General features: G+C 56.7%; 10 protein-coding genes across 10 annotated transcripts; 7 read left to right on the top strand and 3 right to left on the bottom strand.

Moving 5' to 3' along the window:
- Nucleotides 1–465: 465 nt before the first annotated feature.
- On the top strand, nucleotides 466–2,050 carry BDZ99DRAFT_517438 (uncharacterized protein; the record flags this gene model as incomplete). Its single annotated transcript, XM_033725177.1, has 2 exons — nucleotides 466–1,093; nucleotides 1,146–2,050. 2 exons carry the CDS (start codon nucleotides 466–468, stop codon nucleotides 2,048–2,050), a joined length of 1,533 nt encoding a protein of 510 aa, XP_033580116.1.
- A 354-nt stretch (nucleotides 2,051–2,404) lies between these two features.
- On the top strand, nucleotides 2,405–2,700 carry BDZ99DRAFT_517439 (uncharacterized protein; the record flags this gene model as incomplete). Its single annotated transcript, XM_033725178.1, has 2 exons — nucleotides 2,405–2,582; nucleotides 2,630–2,700. 2 exons carry the CDS (start codon nucleotides 2,405–2,407, stop codon nucleotides 2,698–2,700), a joined length of 249 nt encoding a protein of 82 aa, XP_033580117.1.
- A 507-nt stretch (nucleotides 2,701–3,207) lies between these two features.
- Nucleotides 3,208–3,931, top strand: BDZ99DRAFT_250776 (uncharacterized protein). Its single transcript, XM_033713673.1, has one exon. The coding sequence runs from the start codon at nucleotides 3,295–3,297 to the stop codon at nucleotides 3,769–3,771; it is 477 nt and encodes a 158-aa protein (XP_033580118.1). The 5' UTR covers nucleotides 3,208–3,294; the 3' UTR covers nucleotides 3,772–3,931.
- A 12-nt stretch (nucleotides 3,932–3,943) lies between these two features.
- Nucleotides 3,944–6,091, top strand: BDZ99DRAFT_460450 (Clavaminate synthase-like protein). Its single transcript, XM_033719388.1, has 3 exons — nucleotides 3,944–4,381; nucleotides 4,726–5,535; nucleotides 5,600–6,091. The coding sequence occupies exons 1-3, from the start codon at nucleotides 4,130–4,132 to the stop codon at nucleotides 5,669–5,671; spliced, it is 1,134 nt and encodes a 377-aa protein (XP_033580119.1). The 5' UTR covers nucleotides 3,944–4,129; the 3' UTR covers nucleotides 5,672–6,091.
- A 928-nt stretch (nucleotides 6,092–7,019) lies between these two features.
- On the bottom strand, nucleotides 7,020–7,415 carry BDZ99DRAFT_382502 (uncharacterized protein; the record flags this gene model as incomplete). The annotated part of the gene is made up of 1 exon (XM_033715282.1): nucleotides 7,020–7,415. The coding sequence occupies one exon, from the start codon at nucleotides 7,413–7,415 to the stop codon at nucleotides 7,020–7,022; it is 396 nt and encodes a 131-aa protein (XP_033580120.1).
- Nucleotides 7,416–7,609: 194 nt separating this feature from the next.
- Nucleotides 7,610–10,012, top strand: BDZ99DRAFT_496218 (uncharacterized protein; the record flags this gene model as incomplete). The annotated part of the gene is made up of 3 exons (XM_033723433.1): nucleotides 7,610–7,733; nucleotides 7,928–8,298; nucleotides 8,387–10,012. The coding sequence occupies 3 exons, from the start codon at nucleotides 7,610–7,612 to the stop codon at nucleotides 9,596–9,598; spliced, it is 1,707 nt and encodes a 568-aa protein (XP_033580121.1). The 3' UTR covers nucleotides 9,599–10,012.
- A 1,302-nt stretch (nucleotides 10,013–11,314) lies between these two features.
- BDZ99DRAFT_250849 (beta-glucosidase) lies at nucleotides 11,315–13,406 on the bottom strand. Its single transcript, XM_033713674.1, has 4 exons — nucleotides 13,169–13,406; nucleotides 12,433–13,097; nucleotides 11,770–12,355; nucleotides 11,315–11,632 (listed from the first exon to the last, which is right to left on the bottom strand). The coding sequence occupies exons 1-4, from the start codon at nucleotides 13,219–13,221 to the stop codon at nucleotides 11,494–11,496; spliced, it is 1,443 nt and encodes a 480-aa protein (XP_033580122.1). The 5' UTR covers nucleotides 13,222–13,406; the 3' UTR covers nucleotides 11,315–11,493.
- Nucleotides 13,128–13,863, bottom strand: BDZ99DRAFT_250876 (uncharacterized protein). Its single transcript, XM_033713675.1, has one exon. It carries the CDS (start codon nucleotides 13,766–13,768, stop codon nucleotides 13,325–13,327), a length of 444 nt encoding a protein of 147 aa, XP_033580123.1. The 5' UTR covers nucleotides 13,769–13,863; the 3' UTR covers nucleotides 13,128–13,324.
- Nucleotides 13,864–14,238: 375 nt separating this feature from the next.
- On the top strand, nucleotides 14,239–16,108 carry BDZ99DRAFT_507235 (DUF1479-domain-containing protein). Its single transcript, XM_033724229.1, has 2 exons — nucleotides 14,239–14,760; nucleotides 14,848–16,108. The coding sequence occupies exons 1-2, from the start codon at nucleotides 14,310–14,312 to the stop codon at nucleotides 15,924–15,926; spliced, it is 1,530 nt and encodes a 509-aa protein (XP_033580124.1). The 5' UTR covers nucleotides 14,239–14,309; the 3' UTR covers nucleotides 15,927–16,108.
- Nucleotides 16,109–16,335: 227 nt separating this feature from the next.
- BDZ99DRAFT_344387 (uncharacterized protein) lies at nucleotides 16,336–17,106 on the top strand (the record flags this gene model as incomplete). Its single annotated transcript, XM_033714420.1, has 1 exon — nucleotides 16,336–17,106. A coding segment is annotated over one exon (771 nt), but the record flags the coding sequence as incomplete, so codon positions are not given.
- Between the last annotated feature and the right edge of the window lie 631 nt (nucleotides 17,107–17,737).

Below are 17,737 nucleotides of genomic sequence, written 5' to 3' on the forward strand. Positions count from 1 at the left end.
TTTGATTGATTGTGTACATTAGCATCATGCGTGTATCAACCTACGTCCTTGGCTCCCCGAAGCTTTCACATGTTCTTTCTTTTCACCAAAGACGGATAATATGCTGCTAGGTAGAAGAAACTCTGCCGAGTCCTGGAACCGGCTTTCGATTCTGGAACTGTGGCGGTGCGGCCGAGTCGGCACAAGCCACGGCCCAAGCACCACCAGTAAGGTCGCTGCTTCTGACGTAGGCGCGCGGGATGTGATGTTGGTGTTGGACGCCTGTTGTTGGGCACGATGCGGTCTTGGCTGGACTCCTCCAGCAGAAAGCCCCTCTGCTCTCACATTATCTCCTTCAAAGTTCCATCACCATTTAAGCCGTACCGCCTCCCGACGAATCTCGAAATCCGTGTCCTGCTCGATCGCTGAAGCCTCACGCAAGTGCTACACCAAGCCCCTCGTATACCCCTCCACCGCATCGCCGTCATGGCCGGCCACCACGACCCCCGTCTGCTCTATTCGATAGGGGGCATTCGAGCCTACCATATCCAGGACGGAGAAGAGGCGCCCCTCACTCCCTCTGGTGCCCAAACCCTCTCTCTCCTCATGGTCCCTACGAGCTCTCCCTTCGCCGACCTGAGCAATACTCGAGGCCAGAACGAAGCGCCTGAAGAAGATTTCTATCTACACCTCAATTTGCCCCCCGAGCTCGATCTTCCCCTCCCTGCGACGACCCAAATATACCATCAGCCACCAAGAAGCTATCTGATCCCCCGATGGGATCTTGGCCCAGACAGCGGCGCCTTCACGCGTATCGAATTCCCTTCTCTCGGAAAGAGCTCCAATCACGTCACGCAAGAAGACGTGGATACATTCGAGACCATACTCGCACAGTGTACCGCTTTTTTGGAACGTGCCACTGCTCCGCAATCAGAGAAGAGCGCCAAACCATACAATCCTGCAGATTTCGCGCCAGGAGAAGGATATGTGGGCACTGGTGAACATCTACACGGTCAGATCGTCCTTGTTGATGAGGACAACGGTAGCGTTGTTGGAGAGTTGGCGGAAGGTGCCAACGTTGTGGAATCTGCGTCACTCAAACCAGGATCAAAGAGTAGGCTACCTTCGTAGCAGGTCCTATATGGTTCTCGCTAATACATCACCAGACCCAGTGGAGATTCAAGTGTCTGAAGACGGCCAACGGATTGACGTTCGCCCAATTTCTGAAGACTACTTGAAAATGGCCCGACATCCCGCATACAAAGACTCATCGCTCGTGCAGAACGCTGCTGCGGCGTCCCGGCTCATTGTCACTGGATCTAGCTATGTCAGCAACATGCTTGTCTCAGGCGCCGAGACCTTTACTCAAAAGACGAAGCCTGCGTCCAAGCCCATGACCTTCAAGCCCACAACTCACCAGCATGTTCGCAAGATCAACACATTCACAACTAGCGCTGCAGGTATCTCGGCCAAGACTGTTGGGCAGGCAACAAAGTATGCGCAGAACATTGGTGCATCCCTAACCGGGCGAAAAGGGAAGAATAGTAAGGGCGTGCCAGAGGACTACAAGCCTGGCCTTTTGAACAAATCGATGATTGCTTTCTCCACTATTGCGGACGGCATCGCACACTCTGGGAAGAGTCTTCTCACAACTACAGGAGCCGCTGCGACTACGGTGGTTGGGCACAAGTACGGACCTGACGCTGGATCGATCGCTGCAGATCTTGCCGGCGGTGTCAAGAATGTCGGTCTAGTCTACATTGATGTTACTGGTGTCTCGCGCCGTGCGGTCATCAAGTCTGTCGCAAAAGGTATGGTAGTAGGTAAGGTCAAGGGTGGAGGCGAGATAGTTGTTGGCGGTGGAGATGGAGGAGTGTTCAACCCCGACTCTCTCAAACAAGGCGGCGGCGTCACGAACGAAAATCTTGGACAGGGTCAGATCGGTGGACCTCCTGGGATTGTCGGGTTTGGGAATGCTGTGCCATCAAGTTATCCTTCTGGCGCCGGGCCGTACTCTTCTGGCCTTGGTGAGTCTATAGAAGGGACATATGCTACTGAGAAGAAGTATTGAGTGGTGAATACAGCCGGAGGGTACGGTTGGGTCACGGAGGGTCACGAGAAGATGATGGCGTCATGGGCTGGTATGCAATAGGCTTTGGTTTGGCATTTTGTTTGGTAAAGTGTCGCAAACGCGACTTTTCAGTCACCTCGTGAGCAAAGGGTGACTCACAGGCCCGTTTTCCTGCGCCTGATGAACCTCACTTTATGACGTCCCCCGCACACCTTAAATTCTTTTCATCAACTCTCCACCCACAACACGATCCATCAAACACACCCAAAGACTTGCAGCAGCCTAGCTCTGCCGCACGCCCTACCCTCCTCTCGCTTCGGCTCCACTCGCCATCGAAACCTCACCTCCAAAACCATGCTCAAGCTCAAGAACATCGTCAAATGCATCGCGACGGCCTTCAAGGCTGTACCTGAGCATCAACCGCCTCGCCTCGAGACCGTCGAACAGGCTATCAAAGCATCCGCGATAGCCAAAACGGCTAAGGCTCAAGCAAAGGCAGCGGCTAAGGCCCAGGAAGACGCCGCCTATGAAGGTACGTGTAGCTCACTCCATCTGCCTGCTGTGTATTAATTGATGTAGACTGGCTGGATCAGATAGCACGCATCGACCCCAAGAATAGCTCTCATCAACGATACGGACCCCCGTGGTGATATATTGGTGGAGGCTCTCTTTGTCATTCGGGAACGAGGCTCTCTTTCATCATGGCGTTCCAAGTGGGATACCCGAAATCTGGCTTCTTTGTGTTAGCGGGTTCTGGGCGAGCACGAGCATAACTAGGTAGCTTGCTGCTTAAGGTTTATACATATGGGGCCTACTTCAATTGGCGGATCGGCATGCGGGGTAGGGCTCTAGCTTAAGGGTAGAACCGAATGGCGATCCCACGACTTCAAACATTGCATCTCGTATCCGCGACGTATCGGTCCTCTAATCACGTAAATTCCCATGGATCTAGATGCTACTTCTCGCCTCCGCGGCGGCCTCTTGGTCCTGCAAGTCTGAGACAAAAAAGCACACACTGGCAATGCTATATCTCACCGTCGCAACTCGCCAGCAAACCTTTTCTCAAATAGGAACTCCAACCCAGTTTCAGCTTTCCAGTAAAAGCTACCAATCAACTCCCACATGTGCGCCTCTTTTATTCTAGAAAATGCCTCATGTCAGGGTTCTTCCAAGCCCTTTAACGCAAACGCACAAAAAACCGCCCTCCTTCCTATTGTCGACATAGCGCTTCTATCTAGGTGAATATGCACCTCACTGACACGGCACCACGCGCCACAACCCCCCTCCCTCGTGGCAGCCCTACCACGCCTCTAATGCACCCCCCCAAATCTCACCTCTTCATCCTGCATCCTGCATCCTGTCATCGAAAAAGATCTCACGCACCCCGTGCATCGCACCTAGCAGCGCCTCCCAAACAAACCCCTCTCCACACAGCACACCACACCGATCGCCCACGCCGACGCTCCTTTACCGTGCAGTTAATCCTGCCACCTGCCTTACCCTCGAGCCCCCGAGCCGCCCTCCTCCTATTCCGTTCCCGCGCCTCATCCCGCGCCGCCCGTCTATCCCCCCACACTCCCGACCCGCGTTGTCGCAAACCGCGTGGGGCCACCGACGTTAAACGCAACAGGGCAGGTGACGATCTTGCGTCCCCCCAAGATCCCGCCACGCTACGCGACGTCGTACGCGCAGCACCTGAGAGGCGACAGATGGGCAAGTAACCCGGTGCTGCGGGCCGTGGTGGCGCCCAGGACCCGCGCGCTCGGGAGAGGTGTGTGGTACAAGTCGGTAGGGGTGTACAATGACGGGTGCGAGGGGGCGTTGGGTGCGGTGCCAAGCCTGGCGAACGTCGGTCGTTGTGGTGTGAGAGGGGCGGGGTATGGCGGAATCTGTAAACTGTCCTATTCTTTTTTTTTTTTAAAGGTTTTTTTGTCGACACCAAGTGTAGTTGTGTCTCATTCTCGCGTTCTAGCTGCGATTTTTTACTTTTTCACGCTTTTTTCTCTAGTTTCTTTGTAGTTGATCTGGCCCTCTGGTCTGTCGAAAGTTTTGTTGGGCAGCAGAGAGTAGTGGCGGATAATGTCGTTCCAGCACATCCCCATCCTCCCGCTCAGCGCGGCACGCGACGAGGCGACGAAGTCGCGGTTCCTGGCTGATCTGCGGGACGCGTTGCTGAATGTCGGGTTCCTGTATCTGTCTGAGACGGGGCTGCCAGATGGGCTGGTGGCGGATGTGGTGCGTGAGTGTCGGGATTTCTTTGAGACGCTGCCGGTGGAGGAGAAGGAGGCGATTGAGATGAAGAATGAGAAGAGCTTTTTGGGGTGGAGCCGGGTAAGTGGTTGGTTTCTCTGTTTCTGTTTTGTTTCCTTTCGCGATGCTCTGAGCATTTATTTGTGTTGTTGGGAGATGGAGGTACGGCGGGTGGCATTTTCATCACGTGTGACAACGGGCGAGAAAGAGGATATGACTGTAGATGATACAGTTATTTGTACAAATCTAGTATGCTGTCGTTCTATCATAAAAGTCGTTAGAGCTCGTCACTATGTACTGGTATCCTCCCCATCTCCCTCCACCGCATTAATCTAATACTTTCTTCCATCATATATCATCGCTTTTTCTTTTAATGCAATGCAATGCCTTTGTTTTGTCTATTCTTCTAACCAACTCAAAATTAGGTCGACAACGAAACTACAGCCCACAACCCAGACCACCGTGAACAACTCGACCTCTCGACTCCCCAGCCTATCCCCTCGCCGACCGCGCCACTCTACCACAACCTCCTCGCGCCCAACCAATGGCCCTCGCACACGCATCTCCCAGGCTTCCGCCCCGTGTTTGAAGACTACATGCGCCGAATGGCTTCCATCAGCACCTTCTTCACGTCGCTGATCGCCGAAGCCATCGGCCTGCCAGCGACATCCTTCGACCGCTTCTTCGACGCAGACCAGCAGCACAAGCTCAAGATCGTAAAGTACCCCGAAGTCGCCATCCCGCCGCTCGGCCCAGCGGCAACCGCTGAAGAGAAGCGGGGCGAGGACATTGCGCGCCAGGGCGTCGGACCGCACAAAGACTCCATGCTGACGAGCTACCTGCTGCAAGCCTCGCCGCAGGCAGGACTGCAGGCGCAGAATGCGCGCGGCGAGTGGGTCGACTGTCCGCCGATAGACGGGACGCTGGTGGTCGCAATTGGGCAGGGTATGGAGGCGCTGACAGACGGCGTGTGCGCGAGCACGACGCACCGGGTGCTATCGCCTCGCGAGGGCGAGGGGCCGAGATACAGTGTTCCATTCTTCCAGGGCGTGAGCTATGACGCGCAGTTTGAGGCGATGGATGTACCGGAGGCGGTGCTGAGGCTGAGAGATGAGGCGCGGAAGGGGAGGAAGGACGACGTCGAGTTCACATTTGTGAAGGGGCGGTGGGGCCATCTTGGAGAGGCGACGTTGATGAATAGGATCAAGAGCCATCCTGATGTTGGCGAGAGATGGGTAGGTGTCGATCTATGCTGCGCTCGGATGAGCAATGGTGCGATTGTTGCTGACCATGAGACAGTACCCAGAACAGCTGGCCCAGATCCGCGCTCAGCAGGCTCGTGAAGCTCAGGCTAAATCAAAAGCTGCTTAGGTGGCTTGCCGTTGCATGAAGCTTGCGACAATCCCGCCGATTCGAGTCCCGATAGTTTGGGTCGGGTAGATTTGGGATATCACATGTTCGAAGAGTTCTTAAGTTGACTTCAACTCTGGCGGTGTGCTGTTGGTGGTCTCGTCAACACGCAATGTTATGGTGATATCATAAACGTCCTCATTTGGCAAGTCAGCCGAGCGATCAGACTGGCCTTCGGGCCGGGGACTTTTCGGTGCTTCATCAAGCACAGTCTGTGATAGACAAGTACTTGGCCTGTACCGGCTTCTGATAAACGCTAGTCGTATTCTCGTCGTTCGGTCAAATCCAAATGGATGATGATAAGCCCGCTTTTCCGGAAGTAGTCGTCTAGCAATAGTTCTGACCAAATGGAATCCAAATGTAGTCAGATGTCTGGTGCGTGCTCAATGTTGTTCGACTTTCATGTTTGGACCCATGTGATACATGATCTGCCCTTGTTCGCCCATCATAGGCTGAGGCATCATCTGCTGCATCTCTCCGGGATGGCTCGCGTTTGGAATGTACTGTTGGTGCCCTGGGTGGCTTGGATACGGGGGGTATTGGGATTGTTGTGGTTGCTGAGCCATCTGTACGTTCATGTGCCGCCGGTATTCCTCTGGATGTGGGGAGTGATTTGACGTCGGAGTCCCATAACCCGGCATTGGCTGCATTGGCTGCTGGGCCATTGGCGCGTTTTCCATCGGGTACATTGGCCGTCCGGTCGTATCCATTACGTACGAGTACGGCATGTGGGCAGATTCGACGGAGTGGAGTGAGCTGTCGGGCACACCAGGAACGGCGCCAGGATGCTGGTGCTGATGGGAATGCGGATGATCGTTCCATCGGACGGCGTCTGAAGATCCTGGGACTTCTGCGAGGTTCCCTCCCGCTTCTAGAGATGAGGAAACAGAAGGAGGATAGGAGGAATGCTGCGCCTGCCACTGGTCGGCTTGTGAAACTGGCGGCTGGTTGGACACAGAATGCACGCTTCTGGCTGTCGATGTTGACGAGGGGCGGGGTTGGCTAAGCATTTGGATCCTGTCGGTTGGAGATGGGGCGTTTGCAGAGAGCATGTTGTTTTCTGCACTGCCCATCAGGTTGCCTAAAATAAGAGATCCAGTCAGCACAAATTCAACGCCACTTCTTGCAACTGAAATAGAGCTACCGCTTGAACTTGAGGAAAAACAAACTGGGGTGAACATGAGGGGGAACGCTGGAAAGGGGGGTCTGTGGTTCGCGGAAGCCGGGCCGTTGGTGCAAAAAGCAAGCACCACAGCCACAGGTGTTGAAATGGGGAATGGTGCGGACTCAGTGGGGATTAGATCGGCACTCATAACAACGCACCTCCAGAGGTATCTGCACATCCCAACGAAGCGAGGGCGTGGCTCAGCCGCGTCCGCAGCACCGCGTTCTCGTTCTCCAGCTCCTCGTTGCGCCGCATGATCTCGGTGAGCCTCGACGTGCTGGGGGCGTCCTCCTGGGACGAGAGCTCGGCAATCCGGCGCTCGAGGGATTCGATGTGGTCCTTGGTCCGCTGGCGGATGGCGCGCTGGGCCTCGCGGTCGTTGGCGCGCTTGCGCTCCAGCTGGGCGGCGGTGAGGGTGGTGACGCTGCGGGTGCCTGCCCTCGAGGGCCGACGCTTCGCCCCGGCCATGCTCGAGGACTTCCTGCTGTCGGAGCCGGACGAGTAGCCCTCGTGAGAGGGCGACTTCTTCATGCTGGCCATGTGCGGCGAGGCCATGTAACCGTTCGTACTCATCGGGCTCAAGGGATAGTGGCGGTAGTCGATGGGGATGGAGCCGAGATGTCTGAGGGAAGTCATGGAGGGTCCGCGAGAGGGCGGTGACGGGCAGCCAGCAAGATAAGTCAGCGTGGGCGTGCGAGCGGGCAGCAGCAACAACAGTGCGCGCTGAAATCAAGATGACGACGAGAGCAGCGACGGGGGAGGAGGCAGGGTCTCGCACGGGGAGCGGTGTGGTGCGTGGAACTGGGCCAGCAGACAGCGCGCTGGGACGGTTGATGAAGGAAATTGAGCGGCCTCGGGGTGGGTTCGCCCACGAGGCGCGCCGCAGGGCCTCGCAGTCTAATACCCATCAGGTGAGGCCAGGAGAGGCTGCTGGTGGGCCGGTGCCATGGTGCCGCCATCAGGGAGCCATGCCTCTGCTAACTCTCTGCAGGGCCTCGTGCAGAGCGCGGCACTCGGACCGCACGCCGCCCACGCCTGACTGCATGCTGCAGCGTGGCCGGACGTTGGAGAGCGTGGCCAGCCAAGCGTCTCCGGCATGCCGGGACACACGTGCGTTGCGGGGAAGGGGCCTCGTGGTTTCACCTTCAAACTTTGGAGACGAGCAGCAGGGCCAGCGTCCCTCGCGGCCCAAATCGCGGCAATCTTCGCCGTTCGCGACCACCGCGCTGCTGCCCGCGCCCGACGGGGCCCCCGTTTGCTGCCCTGCTGCGGCTCCCGCCGGCCACACGCGCCCACTACAGCCGTCCGGATGGCCAGCGGCGCCGCCGTGTCAAGAGATGAAGAGCATACTGTAGCAGTCGCCGCGCGCACCCCGTCATCGCCGCTCCCTGGATCCAGTACCCCCGGCCATGGAAGCGAGCGAGTGCTTCCACCGGCATGGGCCATCCCAGCAGCGCCCACAGGCCACCACCACCACGATCAGGGCGGCCTTATCATGCTGCCTTCGCGAGCCGCTGAAATCGGGGGCCCTCAGCTGGCTCGGCGGCAGCGCTAGGGGCGTCCGTGGCGCAATCCTCAGCATCCTCAGCGTTCCACAACAGCTTCCGCGCTGTCGCGGGCCTGTGCCGGCCGGCCGAGAGACTCCCATTCGTGCTTCGTCCGGCGCTTTGGGGGCTTCTGCCGCCTCGGAACCAACCACCACCGGTCCACGCACGTGGAGCGCCAGGGGCAAGCCCAGTCCGCCAAACTCTGTAAAGTGGGGCATCTCAGAATATTCTACGCCCACTCGCGTGCTCACCGTCGGTGCGCCTTGGGCGACAGGCTCCGCTGCATCTCCCAACTCTTCTGTCCGGGTGCTGGCACCCTGCTGTTCTAGTCGGCCTTCGTCGCATGGAATGACGGCTGGCGCCGTTGTCGTCGACGACGGCAGCAGGCGCTGGGGATGCATCGCCGGCGCAGGAGGAGCGCGATATGGCGCAACTCCCGGGACCAGCAGCGCCGCCAGACCATCCCTGTGTCGACCCTGTGTGCGAAATTCCTATCATTGTTGCTGGGCTGGGATTTCCGCTTCAAACTCGCCCAAGCCGGTTCTGGCAGTCATCCCTAGGGCCCGCTGCGCGATATCGTCTGTCTGCATGCGAGGCGAAGGGCGAACTCTCGACAAAACAATCGCGCGCCGCACACCCATTCGGCGTCTGCTCGCAGGGCTGCTGAAATCCCACTTCGTCCGCGCACAGGCATTTGCTGGCGTGCTGAAAGTTAAAATCCCCCAAGCATCAAATCGCGGACTGACATTAGCAGAAATTCGACCGGGACGCCCCCAGCCGACCAGGCTGCCTGCTCGCTGCCGCCGCATCGCTAAGAAGCTTTCTACGCCCCTCGAGCAAGACGTTGGACGTTCTGCATACCCGGGCATCCGCTTGCTGCTCGTCGAGAACCTGGAGGATTTGCAGCAGGCTCGAGAGCCGCATGAGAGGGGCAGTGGGTGGGCACACAGGGGAGTGATGCGGATGGGATCGGAGACGGGACACGCCCCGGCGCCGCGGTGGCCTCGTCATGCACTTAGCGATGGTGGTTCTTTTGCTTTTGACGGGAGGCTTGCGATGACTTGGGACGGCTCGCCGTGTTGGTGGAGTGGTGAGTGGACCGTTCGAGCAAAGGTTGTGCCTCCGCGATCTCATCAGAGAGACGACGTCTGGTTCGGGTCAAGGTGGCCCCGTTAGAACCCGAGGAAAAGGACATCCCCACGCCCAATCACCTTGCGTAAGCGCCCTATTCCGTAGAGGCGATCACGCCGCTAGCTGGTGTCAGGACCTGGTAGGCCGTCGCTTGGTGTTGTGGCCCCTGCCCGCGCCCATCTTACCAAATTTCAACACTCCCAGGGTTCGCTCGAGTGTAGTATTGACGATGGAGTGGTGAGATATTGGCCGCTGGCACTTGCCACTTTTTGCACCGTCCAATCCTCCGCACTGAGCATCTACTGTAGAAGAACTACTCTGATCATGCGTCCGGGATGCCCGCCAGCCGTTTTCCGCCACCGCAAAATCCTTCGGTAGGCCTGGTCTGAGACGGAACGGGACAGAGAAGCTCTCGACGCAGTGTGGCACACATGAAGACGGTGAGAGACGCCCACGTATGTAGGTTGCGCACTTCGGCCAAATAACTGCAGAATTGGGCCTCGGCATTGACCGAGATAGGCCGAATCTCCACCGCACAGAGTTATGACCGGTGAAAGGGCGGCATTGTGTGCTGAAAATTGCATAACCTGCTCTGGCAAGCTCCTGGGATGCACCTAACGATCGTGAGCATATGAAGCAGGCCTAGCACAGAAAACTGTATCAAAGACGGGATCACTGCGAACATCAAAGACCGTAGCAACGCGGCCACCACCCGTGCAACAACCCAATAAACCTTCTTACAAGGTCCAGCACCGTCACAGCGCCAGAACGCATGATATCGGTGTGGTTGGCCGCCTCGAGGTAACTGCTCGCTCGGCGAAGCCCGCAGAAGGGCATTGGGAGCTTGCAACTCGCAGACCCTCGAGGGGCTAAAGGCACGTCAGCCGCGAGCCGGTACGGGACCTGGGGTACGGCTGCGAGCGGCGTCGCGACACGCACCACGTTCCTTCGGATCGTGAGGCCGCTTCAGGCACTGCATTGCGATCCGCGACGGGGCCAATAGTTCGCTGTGGCAGCCACATCGTGCTGCGGAAGAAGAAATGAGGCGTGCAAGAACACGAGGCGCGCTGATGAAGCCGGGGTGGTGCTCGAGGAGGTGACGATGCTGCAGGCGGGCATACAGTATCCCGTCGGCGATTGTCCGTCGGGATGTGACGGTGGTGGTGAGCAATTTTCAGCAAACTTCGCGGGCGATCGTCCAACCACGAGGCTGCACGCCGCGGCGGCCGTGCTGAGTGGTCTGTGAGAACTTCTCGAAGCTTGCATCATGCAGGCGGCGCTGTTTCTGGATAGCCAGCTGTGTGGCGGCAGGCTAGCGGTGCGATGGGCCCAAGGGCGTTGAAACACGGAGGGTCGGGCGGCTAGATTGGCGGCCACGAGGCGCTCTGCAACTCTGAAACTGGAGGACGAATGCGCTGACACAATAGAGTTTGCGCCCACGCATGAGTCGTCCCATGGCAACGCCTGCTGGCTAGCTTTTGCAGAAGATGAAGGGGTTTGTGCCTACAACCCAGCCGAAGCGCGAGGGTTCGCCTCGTGGCCTCCCGGACCTGCGCTTACGCTAAAACGTTGCATATCTTAAAGGATGTTGGATGCCGTCATGTCAGTGGTCAGCTCCCATGCATCGAAAAATTGCATCCCATCGGTCTTCGAGGACGTGAAAGCCCGCAGGGCTACGAGGTAACCACTAGGCATACTGAGCGCGTAATTGAACGATCCAAATTCAGCACCAAGATGGGCAATCTCATTCTCGATGCCCAGCCCAGATCTCGGCAAAATCCTGCTGAAGAAGTCTGGTCGAACAATGCAGGAACATTCCCCGCTAGCCCAGTGAGCCACACACTCTGCATTGATGACGCCGACCTCGGGAGCTGAACACGGTGGCGGGCACTACGCCGGCTAGGACACCACACTTCATGTACGCCCGTCCGACTGACCACCTACTCCTTTTCCATGAGGCCATCGAAAATGTCTCCAATCGCCTTGGCGCTCTTCTTCGGGTGCCGCTTTTGTCCACCGTTATAATCGACGTAGGTGACGCCGAACCGTGTCTCGTAGCCTTCAGCCCATTCGAAGTTACTGGACTAGTTAGCGTCAGTTACATGTACGCGCCGTCAGTGGTGTGCATGGTGTGTATGCACACCCGCCACATGACACAACGCATAGTTGATACAGCCCTTCCCCCGAGTATTTTGGAAGCTTGGGGATGCACTCACTCCATGAGACTCCATGCCATGTAACCTCTGACGTCGACGCCATCTTTGCTGCGTGCGGCTGCTAACGCTCCAATGTAGCCCCTGAAGTATTCGCATCTGAAGTCATCCTGCAGCAGCTCATCGAGAGGGAGGTCGTTCTCCCCCTTCAGGCTTGTTCCATTTTCCGTGACGTAGAACACTGGACCACCATATCGATCACTGAGCCATTTCATGAGCTTCCGGAAGCCTATAGGATACGGCCTCAGCCAAACACTCTGTGTCTCCGGCCCAATGCTCTCGCCGGCCTTGTTCTCCATCAGCATTTCGAGATTACCAGTGAAGTCTTCGGGCTCAGCTGGACCATCTTTGTGCTTGATGTAGTTCGCGCAGTAGTGGTTCATGCCGTAGAAGTCGTTGCTCCCTTTGACGAGCGCAATCTCTTCCTCAGTGAACTGCGGTAGTCGGTCCCCAAGCTGCTTACGCATGCTGTCGGGGTACTTGCCGAAGTAGATGGGGTCGCCAAACCAACAGATGGCAAACTCAATCTTTCTGTCGCATGCTTCGACGTCGGCTGGGTCGTCCGCATCCCATGGTTCTACCCAGTCACCTATTTCTCTGTCAGTCAAGAAAGCCAATGCTAAGGATAGCAAAGGTGAAACGAGATGAAATGGTATGTATGCTGACCATTTAGCGTGATACCAATCTGACCCCCGTCCTTTTCCCTGAAGTCGTCCCTGTAGGCCTTCACAGCTGCGCCATGAGCGATGAGCAGGTTATGGCCGACTATCCACGGCTCTCGGCTACTGTCTCCAATAGCACTCTTTGTGCGGTCACTGGTGTGCCCTGGCGCAAAAAGACCGGTACTATAGCCCAGGATAGAGCTGCACCAGGGTTCGTTATAGGTGATCCAATACTTCACCTTGGACCCCATAGCTTTGAAGACAACCCTGGCGTAGTTCTCGTAGTCCTTGACGAACTCCTCCTTGTTGAGCAAGCCTCCATATCGCTTGTCGAGCTCGGCCGGAAGATCCCAATGGAACAGCGTAATCATCGGCTCAATGCCGGCCGCGTGAAGGTCGTCAACCAGCTGCACGTAATACTGCAACCCCTTCTCATTTACAGGGTCGTTGCGGCCCCCGAGCGGAATTATACGCGACCACGAAAGCGAGAAGCGATAAGCCTTTGCCCTGCACTCCCTCAGCAAAGCGATGTCTTCATGGGTCCGGTGGTAGGAGTCGCAGGCAACGTCGCCGGAACTTGCATCGGCGATCTTTCCGGGGATGCGGCAGAAGACGTCCCAGATGGAGTCCTCGCGGCCATCTTCATGGGGTGCTCCTTCGATTTGGTAACTGACGACCTCGTTTAGCAATGCTTGCTTGTAGTGGGGGTTGATGAGACTGTCTGAGGTGGGGCTAGGTACCTTGCAGTCGCGAACCCCCACAAAAAGTCCTTTGGCAAGGGGGCTTCCGGCATCGTGACTCCGGCAACAGTTTCTGGATTTGGTGGAAATACTATGTAGGGCAAGAGTTTCAATGGCGACAGATGAAGTGATGACAGCAATGAGGCATGCTGATGTTCAAGTAGTCGCAGCCATGTTCCATTCTGGGGGCCCGGAGGACGTCACGCCGCGGCCGTTCAAAGCCAGGCGTCGCAGCATCGTGACATGCGGGCCCCTCCGCAACAAACTATAGAAAGGCAGCACGAGGGCGTGGCAGGCAGGCTGTTGAACGTCGGTCTCTTGATCAGAGGGGTATGAGGCTTCGTGCCGCGTTCTGCCAGGACGCGATGGCGGATGGGACAGGCGGTGGAAGGAAGTGCGGGCCGTGGTAGCACGGTGCTGGGCCATGGATGGAGTCGAAACGACAGGAGTGGGGTGGTGGGGTGAGGGATCTCCAGGTCCCTCGCGGCCAGCTGGAGGCGTATCAGGAGTTTGTTTTACTTGGAACACGCTCTCTGGGCATGTATCGGCTTTTGCACCTCGGGCACGTCGGCATATGATAGAACCCACATGCATCGCCATTGAGGCAGGAGTTGATGGCCGTAGTCGACAGCAGTGAGCCACGAACAGCGTTGGCCGGGGTGCTAAGTAGTGGGAGCTGAAGACCTTGGCTGAACGTCTGAGCATGCACCGAATATGCCCCGGCTACCAATCAACAAGACACGTTGAGAAGGCACAGGTTCGCCTCGAAAGAACTCCCAGGTCGCGTCCAGCATGCGTCGGAGCGGCTGATCATTAGCTGTTCGGCTTGGAGCCCCATGGTGCGGTTTCCAATTGCGACCCATAGAGCTCCGCAGAGCAAATGCTGTCCAAGGCCGAGTCGGCAGTGCTAGCGGGCACTATACCCGTTTGCGAAATGGATGCGCACTTGCCCAAACGAACATTGCCCGAGACTTCGGAATCTCTCTCCGCGCAACCATCCCGCGCCTTGAGCTGTATACAGTCGTGTATATAATGGCTCCCGTGCAGGCCGCCTTGCTGCATCCGCGCCAGGTTGACAGGCTATTCCTCTCTAGGGTATCCACCGTTCGGGCCATACATACATACAGTAACACCACCCGCCATGCAATCCGCTTTGCGGGCCTCCCGACCCGTTGTCACCAGAGGTCTCGCAATAGTACCCAACGCACGCGGGGCCGCAACCCAAGCTCGGAAGCGGGCCGGTGACATTTCCGACGCTTTCGTTTCACTCTCTGGGCAGCAATTCACCCCACTTGCTCCGAAATATGCCGCTCTCAAAGGCCGCCTCATCAAGGGCCATGAAGAAGACCTTCGCCATTCCTGGGAGCGCTTACTACAAGACCTGCGCCAAGAAATCCCCATTATTCTAGAGCTCGGATCGAAAGTCATTCCCGAAATCAACTTCAAAGACATAGCCAATGCCTCGGAAACCTTCAAGCAAGAGCATAGGAAACGTGGCGTCGCCGTGGTCAGGGGTGTAGTTCCGGAGAAAGAGGCACTACAATGGAAGGAAGATCTGCGGGACTACATTGCACAAAACCCACATACAAAGGGTGAGTATTTCATTCTTAGTCTTGTGCACAGCATGTCTCAAGCATTGGCCTTCAATTACTTAAACATGTGACTAACATTCCCCACAGCCTTTCCCCCTGAAAAGCCTCAAGTCTTCGAACTCTACTGGTCACCAACTCAGCTACGTGCCCGAGCGCACCCAAATCTTCTCGAAACCCATCGTTTCTTGATGTCATTCTGGCATAGCAAAGACCCCACGGCTGCAATTTCGACGTCTAGTCCCACCAGCTACGCCGACCGCCTCCGTATGCGTCTCCCCGGCGACGCAAAGTTCGCTCTTGGGCCCCACGTGGATGGTGGCAGCGTTGAGCGCTGGGACGAGCAAGGCTACGGGCGCGGCCGTGTCTACGACTCGGTGTGGAGTGGGGAATGGGAAAAGTTCGACCCATGGGAATCCAGCTGTCGCTTGCCCGTCGTCTCTGATCTGCATTCAGGCGTCGGCGCGTGCAGCATGTTCAGGATGTACCAAGGTTGGCTATCCATGTCGACGTGCGGGCCGTTCGAAGGGACCTTGTTGGTGAACCCGCTTCTGGCCAAGGCCACAGCGTACTACCTTCTACGACCGTTCTTTTCTCCCCGAAAGGGCGTGGAGCTGGGTGCACAGACGGCGAGCGAGACTGTGACAGCGTCCGCGGAGTTCCTCGCCTCGAATAATTGGGCCCTCGATCCTACACCGACATCGTGGCTGCAAGGTGCTACACCAGGCCACGGTCAGGAGCTATCGCCGCTATTGCATCCACACCTCGACCTCAATCATACAATGGTGCACATGCCGGTAGTACGGCCAGGTGACTATGTAGCCTGGCATTGCGACACCATCCACGCAGTGGACAAGGTTCATGCTGGTACTTCAGACTCCAGTGTTCTTTACATACCTGCTTGCCCACTAACGGAGGAGAATGCGAAGTATCTGGCCCGACAGAGAGATACTTTCGTCAAGGGTGAGCCCTCACCAGACTTTGGGGGTGGTGAGGGCGAGAGTAAGAATGTGGGCCGGATACTGCCGGAGCATATGGAAACACTAGTTGGGGAGGAAGGATGTAGGGCTATGGGCTTGAAAGAATGGAATAGCAGCGCGGAGGGCTTGAGTGCTGGGGAGAGAGAAGTAATGGACCGGGCGAACAAAGCTCTGGGTTTTTACGTATAGTTATTGATGACCCTAAAAGTTGATTCTACTGGTATAGTATCTGGATTATTGGTTGTTTTTAAGCAATCTAAAATCTAAGTCTGATGACTGATTTTTACCTTGGACGAAGACCTCTGTGAGCCTTGGCCAAAATATTGTTACTATTCCCTCATAGGACACAGCCTAGATAACAAATTCGAGTGAAGTACTTGTACCGTGTAGAACTTTAGATGACTCGTGAGCGAGATTACCCCCTTGCACATCACGTGCACCATGAGTCGCTCGTCGGCGAAAAACCTCACTCGAACACCGACGGTATCAACATTTTTCAACCACGATAATCCAAACGCAATACAATTCAACACATCCCACCACAACTCACACGCCTCCCCTCAATCTCACAATGAGCAAAACCAAGCCTGACAAAAAGAGCTCAAAAAAGCGCCACCGTGACGAGAACGACCCCTCCTCCCGCAGCAAAAAGCGCCATCGACAAGAACCACAAGCCCCCAGCTCCGCATCCACCTCGCAGCAAAACAGCTCCCATGCCGACGCTCGCTCCCTCTACCACCTCCAAACCCTCTCCCTCTACCTCCCCGTCCCGCCAATCGCTTCAGCCTATCCGGCCGAGGGCCTCTGTGCCGAGTTCCTCTCGCCCTTACTCTTGACATACTACCCGCCCCTCGACGGCATTGTGCTCAGCTACACCAACGCGCGGCTCTCGGAGCACCCGGACCCAGCCGCGGGCAACAGGACAGCAGGCAGCGGCCCCGTGCTCGCGAAAGCAGTGGACTCGTTCGCGGTTGCGTTTGTATGGCTGACGGCGGATTTCGTCTTGTGCCGGCCGCAGAAGAACGACACGATCCGCGCGTTTGTGCACTTCCAGTCGCAGGCGCAGATTAGCCTCGTGTTCTTGAATCTGATTTCTGTTACGATACGGTCGGCGCATCTGCCGAGGAGTTGGAAGTGGGTGAGAGATGAGGGGATGGGCGGTGGCGCGGAGGACTACGAGCAGGGCAAGAAGGAGCGGCGTAAGAAGGAGGCGGATGGGAGTCAGGGATATTTCGTGAAGGAAGATGGGGAGAAGGTGGAGGGGTTCATTGATGCGCGGATTATTGATTTTGAGATTGTGACGACGAAGACGGAGAAGAGGGGGGGATTGTTGAAGATCGAAGCGACGCTAGTGTCGGATGAAGAGGCGTTGGAGGCGGACACGAGGGAGGCGAGGCCAAGGGAGAGGGGAGGTAATGCGAAAGAGAAGCCCAAGAAGTTTACTGGGCCGAAGCCGAAGGGGATTCTCAGGCATAGCCAGGAAACTAGCCAGGAGGCGTGAACTGAGAAAGTGCGAAGAACGGAAGTTTCACGATTACCACGCCACTTGATTCCAGCCATATCAACCAACAACGAACGGGAGCGGTGCCCAGCCCAGCCTACCTACTCACGCGGGGTACAAATATGTAGCACTCTTACTTTGCATACGCCGCGGCGATAGGTGTGTACACGTGTATGATACTGTTTGGGGTGCTTTGACGCATTCTCCGAAACTTAGACGTGACGCAAGCTCTTCAAACAGTGGCAGATAGGTGTATCATAGAGCAGCGTGCTTGGTCAAGGCAGCCGTCGGGTATCAGAGAAGCGATGCTGTCTTGGACGTGTTCTGCTCCACTCACTTATGCGCGCTCGGGCGTCGAGTAAATGCCGAACCTTTACCAGTTTCAACTAGACGAAGGGCTCAAAGGTCGCTTTCTACACTTTTAGTACAAAAGAGGCATCACGAAGAGAAGGGCCAAATGGGGCGAAGATGTGATAGAAATTAAGTTATACCCATATAC

Source organism: Mytilinidion resinicola, assembly GCF_010093595.1.
Source record: "Mytilinidion resinicola strain CBS 304.34 unplaced genomic scaffold BDZ99scaffold_5, whole genome shotgun sequence".
Taxonomy (NCBI): Eukaryota; Fungi; Ascomycota; class Dothideomycetes; order Mytilinidiales; family Mytilinidiaceae; genus Mytilinidion; species Mytilinidion resinicola.